The sequence below is a fragment of the Centruroides sculpturatus genome, unplaced genomic scaffold (genome assembly GCF_000671375.1).
Source record: "Centruroides sculpturatus isolate CEXI.00-Female unplaced genomic scaffold, Cexi_2.0 scaffold373, whole genome shotgun sequence".
In the NCBI taxonomy this organism is placed as follows: Eukaryota; Metazoa; Arthropoda; class Arachnida; order Scorpiones; family Buthidae; genus Centruroides; species Centruroides sculpturatus.
The window spans coordinates 325255-334745 of NW_019384580.1; the positions used below are offsets into that span (position 1 = coordinate 325255).

At 29.9% G+C, this 9491-nt stretch overlaps 2 protein-coding genes across 2 annotated transcripts in view; one reads left to right on the forward strand and one right to left on the reverse strand.

Annotated features, from left to right (window-relative positions):
• Nucleotides 1-3255, reverse strand: part of LOC111624455 (aladin-like) — a 54598-nt gene extending 51343 nt beyond the window's left edge. The window contains 2 exon segments of the mRNA XM_023367290.1: nucleotides 382-503; nucleotides 946-3255. Coding sequence (XP_023223058.1) covers nucleotides 382-501 — 120 coding nt within the window. The 5' untranslated portion in view covers nucleotides 502-503; nucleotides 946-3255.
• A 3246-nt stretch (nucleotides 3256-6501) lies between these two features.
• On the forward strand, nucleotides 6502-8597 carry LOC111624449 (protein SDA1 homolog). The gene has a single exon (XM_023367286.1). It carries the CDS (start codon nucleotides 6549-6551, stop codon nucleotides 8595-8597), a length of 2049 nt encoding a protein of 682 aa, XP_023223054.1. The 5' UTR covers nucleotides 6502-6548.
• Nucleotides 8598-9491: the final 894 nt, after the last annotated feature.

Below are 9491 nucleotides of genomic sequence, written 5' to 3' on the forward strand. Positions count from 1 at the left end.
CAAAGCATTAAAATATCTAAAAGTTTCAGACATAACAATAACAAGTACAGTAGATATAACAAAAATAGTAAAATTAGTGTAGAATGACTATTTTGTATTTTAACTTTTAGTGAAAGCTGAAAAAACTAGAATATTCATTTGACTCTCTACTCCTATAGGAATAGTGTACAGTTTTGATAAGGTTCCAACTGCTTCATAAAGAGCTTCATTTGTACCAAATTAATGATAGTTTTAATTTAAAATAACATTTGTCTAATATTTTGTTATGTTCTAGAATAAAATTTAAGTTAAAAATAAATTCAATTATTTTTATAAAATAAAATGTATAGTAAAAGTTTATTTATTTGTGAATTATTTACAATTTTAATATTAATTACTTACCACATTCTTGAAACATCTAATATCTAAGGAAGAAGATCCTGATATTAACTGACCTTCAAATTCACCTAACGTTATTTCTCCAGACAATGGTGGTATAGGAAAATTTGATAAAGTACACATTTCTATAAATAAAAAAACATTACTTTAATATAGTTTTGATATTTAATTATAGAAAGAAAATGAAGAATATAACATAGTTAATTATATAGGGTAATGGCATCAGTAGTCGATCATTTAATGATGTTTTGGACTTTGATATTTTTTATTACAATGTTTAGTAACACAAAAAGCAAAATAAAATACATGAAAATAAAGTTTGTTCTATACTTGTTATGGAAAAAACGTTTTTTATTTCACCTTTGTTTACATAAGGGGTCGCCAAAGGGGTTGATATAACATTATTTGGGGAGTCGATTATCAAGCTTAAGCTAAGGATAAGGGGGCGCTAAGAATCAAGCTTATTTGTCTCACTGATTGCCAGTTACAAAAATTATTAACAACAAATATATAATAAATGAAAAAAAAAATGCAAAATTACAAGAAATGAATTAAAATAGTAAGTACTTTGTTTTGCTTGAAACACAAACTTTTTGGTAAGGGTTGACAATCAAAAAAGTTTGGAGACCCTTGGTTTACATTAATATAAAACAAAATAAATTAATGACATGGACTGTTCACCCAGTAGTTGATCAGGAAATTCCCAAGTCCAACCAATGATGATCCAATTGTCGTCCACATAAGTGAACTGCAGTGTTTATCTGTATAAATTCAATTGGATAAGAAGGATAATTCACTTAAACACTTATGTGAATTATGGTTTATTTGTTATACAAACATCATATGAATGATTACATTATAAGCGATTCCCACTATTGGTGAGCATTTCAAATGGTACCACCTGCTTCAATATCAACATTTTTTAGTTCACCCACTTCTGTGTCACTATCTAAATCCTCAGCACAACTTGCACACTTTTCTGCATTTCCCTCTTCTGCTACTACAATTCCTGGAAGATTTCTCAGCTTTTTTCTTCATTCTTTCCATTTTCCACCTTTTTTCTTTTGTTTCGCTTGTTTTTATTCTTTCCTTATCTAATATGAACTCTCTCCATGATTTGGAATCAATAGCACTTGGTTCTTTCAGTTCATGTTTCTTTTTTGTAACAATTGGTTATGACCAAAACAAATAAAGAAGGAAACCAGGAGACACGTTTTCATGTGATGATGTATATGGAATTGCTGGAGATAGATTGAAATCGGACTGATTTGTTTCAGAATTTTCAGAACTTGATAAAATTGCACGATTTGGAAAAGTTTGATTTCTAAATACTAGTGTAGATGTTACCAATTTCTTAGGATTTGAGCTGGATTAAACTTTGTCTGCATTTCAGAGACCTGTGGATTGTCAGATGTGTAATCACCACCTACAACTGATGAATTGAGATATAGTGATGAGTTGTCAGTTGATATATGCAGAGAAAGCCTGTTGTAAAGAGAGTGTGATTTCGAGAACATGTGTAGTATCAAGAGTAATGGTAGTATGATTGGTATTTTTAAGTTCTAGGATTCCTTCTGAGTTGACAGTATAAATATCAAGAACACAGTTGTCATTGGGAAGTGGGCCTGTGTCAAATGTATTTTATAGGCATTGTCATTATTTGCAGGAATGTATATTTGATCAGGTTCTAAATTCTCTGTTGATTTCTCAATTGTTTTCCAGCATTTTGTACTGTTTGCATTAAAGCATTCATGTTGATGCTATGAATCTCCAGAGATGGCTAAAATGTTAAGATTTTTTCAGCAATTCACAATCTTGTTTTGTGAAAGAAACAGTTGTATGGCTGGTAGGTCTACTAGACTTGTCATCAATTTTGTTTAAATGTTCAAGATTTTCTCAAGTATTTTGGATAAATTTTGGATACAAATAACCCACACTTTCTGAAACCACTGCTAATAGGAGGAGTTACAGTCTTCAGAACATCAGATAATAGAAGGCAAAATGTTGCCTTTGTTACAAGCTTTTGTACATTTTCTGGTTTCTGCTGCCAGTTCCATAATGTCTGCTTAAAGACACTCACATCTGCAGGTTGCATGATATGGGTAATATTTGGAGCAGAGTACAAAGAATGATCCTTTTCTTCTGACATTCTTTACTAAGCTCAAGTGTTAAATGGCTACAATGTCCATCAACTAAAAGCAGCACCAGCCATTTTGTTTTCTGAGCAGTTTACCATTTGTCTACATCATTAACAATATATTCATAGAAAATCTCATTTTTCATCCAACCAGTTTCAAATCAACCCAAGAACCGATCTTCTGGCATGTTCATGACTTCTTTTGGTGGTCTGATGTATGGAAAAACCACCATGGGGATGACAACACAGCCATTAGCTTAGAAAACTAGCACAGTAATTGTTTGCTTCTCATTCCGTTTTTATGTCATGTACATTCTCTAATGCAGGTAAAGAAATATTAGCATCAGTTCAATTTGTAGACAGTTTTTTCCCATTTCAAACATGGCATGAAGTGATGATAGCATGTGATAAAACACATCATCATCTTTAATTATAAGAAAAAAAAATTTTTGAATTGCTATTATTTTTAATCTTCTTGTTGTAGTCACATAAGACTATTATATAAGTACTATAATACTTATATAGATTTAAAAATATGTTTTATTGGTAATTTTTAAACTTTGCTTGGATCTTCAAAATCCCTAGATAGATTATTTCTTCAAAACTCTGAACAACTTAATAATAATATTCCCTCTGTTCCAAAATAGTTGTCACATTTCTTACTTGATGCCAAATAAAACAAACTCAAAGTAATACAAATCAAAAAAAATAAGTAACTTTTATTCATGATAAAATAAACAATTATTTTCAACAATAATGAAATAATTTATTCAAAACTTAAGCATTCTTTGGAAATTAAAAATAAACTTGAAATTGTTTTGACATTGCAATTATGGCCATTTTACTTCATTTTCAGAACATTGTAGGAAAGTTACAGAATGCTACCTAAGCAGTTCAAATGCAGCTCTGAATGAGGCAGTTGGGATCTTATTATGGCTGAAGATAATGCCCATAGGAGTAAAAAAGTCACAGGAACCTATGGTCTATGTGTGACCCTTTGCAAAATCAACCTACGTGGAATTTTAAGACCCTCAAAAGCCATGTATGTAATCCATGTTACGTTAAGACAGCCAGTAAGTTAAGAAAGTAAAAACTTGAGACAATTACAATACTTTCCTGGGATAGTAAAATGTATATTATGGTTGAATAAACAAGTCATTATTAAGATAAACAAGGTAAAATTTAAAAGTAAACAAAAATTAGAACTATTTCTCAAAATAATGCTAAAAATAAACTGATTTCCTCTTCACCAGAGATAACTAAAAGCTCATAAAACACGAAATGCCACTGCCAGACTACTTCTGGGTACGATTGGAAGTCACACTGTGCATTCTACTAAGTCTATTATGTGTTTAAACAAGCAACCAGGAGTTAAATTTTATATCTTGTAAATGGTCACACTTAGACCATCAGTTTCTTTCATTTTTACTGCTATGGGCATGGTCTGCAACTTTGATAAGTTCTGACATATTTCTAACCATCTCATTCAAAGCTGCATTTGTACCTTTCAAACATTGCAGTCACATCTGGTTTAAACTTCTTTTTCCTTAAAATTTCAACCATTGTTGCTATTTCTTGTGCTAATGTGTAACAAGTATGGATGCATTTTTTGATAATGTCACATTTTACTCATTCATAACCTTGACAAAAACTGTAATTAAAAACATTCAATAATTTTGGTTCTATTTGTTGGTATATGAAGTTGCTACAACAATAATAAATAACTTGAATAATTAAATATTAGTAAATTCAAAGGAAAATATGGCAAATGTGACAACTATTTTGGAACTGAGCAGTAATAATAATAATAAACTTGAGCGATAGCAAAGTCCAATTAATTAATTTAAATCAGAATTTTAAATTATAATCGGCCCGTGCAATGTAATATTTTGATTTACTTTTTAAGCTTTTAATACCTGGTTATATCAAATTCATTCAATTCTGATATGAAAATAAACACGAAATTGTTTACTCGAGTGCAACGTTAATTAAATTTTCTATTTATACAGAATATTAATTCATAACTGTAACGATGAACTTCGAAGAAAGCGCCATTTTTATTCCTACAGCAGCGCCAAATTCGTTTATAATGGTTTCATAAATATGAAATATTGTTCAGATTTAAATTTGAATTTTTTTTTCAAACCTCTTTGATTTTATTTTTAAAAAATTAAAATTTATAAAATAATGCAAAGCAAACTGCAGATACTCCAGGAGAATTTTTTTTTTTCTCTTTCTGCTTTGTTGGCACAAAGAGGTAATTTTTACATGTCCATTGCGGGTTTAACCAGGCCCCCTATGAGGCCGGAGCCTACATACCTTGGATCTATCTTCCATAAAAAAAATTCTTGGAATTGCTAGCCAGGATTCGATCTCCGGTCTTCCAGAGTGGTAAGATGACGCTTTGACCATCGGCCATCCGACCATTTGGTAAATCATAGTCAATAAATTTCCGGAAGTTACAAAGAACAAAAATTCTGACAATTTATTAAAGTTTCCTATGAATTTTTATAGGAAACTTTGATAAATTGTCAGAGGCGTCACATTGTGATTACATGTAACTCAAAAGAGAATTTACTATTAAAAATTGTATTAGATTCAAAGTAAAAACTTTGTAAAAATGGAATAGAGATAAAATTAATTATAAAAATATATATAGACGGCCGAATAACCGAGTGATTAAGGTGGCAGTTCACCGCTCTGTAGGACTCGGGATCGAATTTGGACTGTCGAAAATCCCCATCAATTTTTCAGAGATGGTCGTTCGGATGTGTTGTCCCCCGTCCCTCACTACCCGTCCGCCCAATTGTAAGTCTTATCAAACCCATGGGCTTCCGAAGAAAAAAAGGCCCAATTATTGTCCACAGAGCAAAAGGGTTAATGAATGACTATATATACAAGAATCGGAGACCAATTTCGTGTTCGAAAGATACTAGTTTTCTTAGATAGTGTGCAAAATTTCAGATTTTTCTATAAAAGGATTAAATATAAGCTATCGAAATATGCAAAATTCGCCAAAAAAAAAAAAAAACAAACAGTATCTTCTTTTCATCATCCGTTAGTGCAGAGGCTTGTAGAGAATAAACTATTGAGTCTAGAAAGCTTACATTTTAAACTTAAACCTCTCTTGTTTTCAGTGGGTTGCTGGAGAAACATCCGGGTCGCTAGGTCAAAGTTCACGAGATCCCCCACAGGGCTATTTTACTTTTATCGCTTAATTTTACGCTTGCAGAAAATAAAATTACATGAAAACAAATTATTTCCATTCAAAATGTTTCCAGAATAACAAAAGCTCAAATTTATGCAAATTAAAACTTTTTATAACGATTACTAACGGCGTATCTAAAGCGTTTGCCGACCGCCGACCGAACTGTATACATCACCGTCTTAGGTCTTGATGTAATAAAACAATCATTTACCAAAAACAACTAATATCCAAACAAAAGCATCTGAGATGTAAAAAATTGCGCCAAGCAAACAGTTGTGACAACTTAGAAGATTAGTCAATTTTTTTTCTTATGAATTTTTCTTTGGTAGAGATAAACTTCATATTACGAAGCGACATAGTTCTTCGAACTTCATAGTTAAAACCCACAAGATTTTCATTATTCTTTCCTACATTTCACTTTGAAGCGAAATGTATGAAAGAATAATGAAAATCTTGTGAAAATAATAATAATTATTAAATGAAAATAATAATAATATTCCTAAGAAAAAAATTTAAGCTGTCTTCTAAATTACTCTATCATAATGTTTTAATTTTTTATATCAATATTTCAGATGTTTTTGTTTGAATATATAATATAATTTATTTTATTATTCCTGTCTATTTATTTATTTTAACCTACAATTATATATACCTTTATTTTATAATATTAAATTTTGGTATTTTTATAAATTTAATAGTTTCTGTAAGGTATATTTATTTTTGGGCTATTAACGCAACTGAAAAATTTATTCAGATGGCAACACTCTACTTTAAATATGTCTTACACGTGAATCGTAGTGACGAAGTTTTGTTTTGAAGGAAAAAATGAAGCAAAGACAAAACAATCGACTTCCAAATAACATTCTTCAGCTGCAAAATCTCGTAAAAAGAGATCCTACATCTTATAAAGATGAGTTTTTGCGACAGTATAAATACTTTCAATCGTCATTGGAAGTATTTCAACTGAAACCTGCTGATTATAACAAGGATTTGGAAGATCAGGTGATGTTTTTAGCTCATATTTGCCATTGTTATCCTGTAGATTTATCTGATTATCCACAAAAATTAATAGAGATTCTTCGTAAATACTCTATGGTTTTAAATCCCGAAATGCGCTTGATATTTTGTCGAGCCCTCGTACTTATAAGAAACAAAAACTTATTAGCACCCACAGATTTATTGGAATTATTTTTTGAGCTGCTAAAATGTCAAAGTAAACTTCTACGAAAGTATTTGAAAAATCACATCATTCAAGATATCAAAAATTTAAATGCAAAGCATCGAAACATGAAGCTGAATATAACCTTACAAAATTTTATGTATGCCATGTTAAAGGACAAAAACAATGTAGCTGTTAAGATGTCACTGGATATAATGATAGAACTTTATCGTAAAAATATATGGAACGATGCTAAAACTGTTAATGTTATAGCCACAGCTTGTTTCTCAAAAGTAACAAAAATTTTAGTTACAGCATTGAAATTCTTTCTGGGATCAGACGAAAAAGATGATAATGATGATGATGATAGTAATTCAGAAGAAGAAATAAATGTAAGAGATGTTGTAACATCAAACAAAGTTAATAAAAAAACCAGAAAAAGGAAAAAGTTATTAGAACATACCAAAAAGCTTATAAAAAAGCATAAAAATAGTAAGAAGCCACCTACATTTAATTTTTCTGCAGTCCATTTAATAAATGATCCTCAAGGAATGGCAGAAAAATTATATAAAAACCTAGAATGCATGATGGAGAAATATGAAGTAAAGTTGATGGTCATTAATATGATATCTCGACTTATTGGAACACACCAGTTATTTCTTTTTAATTTTTATCCGTTCTTACAAAAATTTCTTCAGCCGCATCAAAGAGATGTAACAAAAATTCTAGTATATACAGCTCAGTCAGCGCATGAATTAATACCACCTGATATTATAGAACCCATTCTGAAAACAATAGCCAATAACTTTGTCACCGAACGGAATTGTAGTGAAGTTATGGCTGTTGGATTAAATGGTATTAGAGAAATATGTATAAGATGTCCTTTAGCAATGAATGAAGATTTGTTACAGGATCTTGCTCAGTACAAATCATATAAGAATAAAAGTGTAATGATGGCAGCTCGTTCTTTGATTCAGCTGTTTAGGACAATTAATCCTCGGCTTTTAGGAAGAAAAGATAGAGGAAAACCTACTGAAGCATCAAAAGATTTAAAACCTAAAGAATATGGTGAATTAGTTGCAAAAGACTACTTGGATGGTGCAGAAACTTTAAATATAGAAGAGGAGGAGGAGGAGAATGATGATAATGATGGTGAAAAAGTTGTTGATAGTGGAAGTGAAGATAGTGAAGGTTGGGTAGATGTACATCATTCATCTGATGAAAATGAGGAAGATAATTCTGTAGATATAGAAGAAAATAATCAAGAAGAAACAATACAAAAAGCAGCATGCATATCTCAATCTCGAATTTTAAGTCAAGAGGAATTTCAAAAGCTAAAAGCAGTGCAAATAGCTAAGCATTTGCAACCATCAAAATCTAAAAATAAAGGAGTGAAAAGAAAATCAGACTTTAAATTTGATGAAAGTAAACCGACAGAATTAGTAAAATTAGATAATATTGAGAAAATTTATAAAAGAAGAAAACATGATAAAGAATCTAGATTAGCTACAGTATTAGCAGGAAGAGAGGGAAGAGAGAAATTTACAAAGAAAAAGAAGAAAAGTCCTTCCTGTAGTAAAACACAGAAAGAAGTGAAGAAAAATAAGGCTTTCATGATGATAAAATACAAAGCAAAACAAAAATCGAAACGTTCTTTCAGAGAAAAACAAATGGCATTAAGAAAAGCATTGTTAAAAAGGCAAAAATTAAAATAATATAGATTATTGTAAATATTCATTTGAATAAAATTACATAATAATAAATTGTCTTATGATAATTTTCTTTTTTAAAGTATTAACAATAGCATTTCATAACAAAAATAAAATTTTGAAATTTAGTACTGTATATTAAAATTACAAAAGTCCCAAATGTTTTTAGATTAAATTTAAAAATATCAGATGTAAATAAAATCATGTTTTAAAACTCAAGATATGATAAAGCTATAGTACAAACCACAGAACACACAATATCCATTTTTGTAGACAAACAGAATTTTAAACTGAATTAGAATAAGTAAATAGCTTAAAAACAATTTACAGAGAAAGTATAGAGTAGAAATAATGCTAATACAAGAAAATGTTTAGTTATTTCAAATTACAGTTGAAGGATATATTGGTAGGTTAGCATTTGAAAACCCCAAAATACTTGGATTTGTGAAAGTTCAATAAGAAATATTTTCATTAAAAAGTGTGATGGAAATATTTGATTTGCAAAAATAGTTTATGGATTGACTTTAATCTTGAATTTTGTGAGAATTTATAGTTCCAGATCATAATTTTTATCCACCTTTATACTAGAGTGAAACTAAATAGAGTTATCATTAGGATATTTTTTAAATTTTATGTGATTTATTTAGAATAAAGTTTTTCTGGAAATACAATAGAATCCTATTGTAACCATGGATATTTATTGCTCTCAGTTGTAATATGATCAGAATTAGCATGTCCCACAATGTAAAATACAAAACATTATCGTCAATCCGTATCTGCAGATAAATAGGAATTTTGTGCTGTGAGCTTCAACATGTGGCTGGTAATATACATAATAATGGTAATAATATTTAGCTATTGGTTTTAACCAGTATCATGTTAATATTGTTGCTTGGAGTG

Excerpts from the sequence above, each read along its gene's own strand:
- LOC111624449 (XM_023367286.1), top strand. The coding sequence starts at position 6,549 with ATGAAGCAAAGACAAAACAATCGACTTCCAAATAACATTCTTCAGCTG.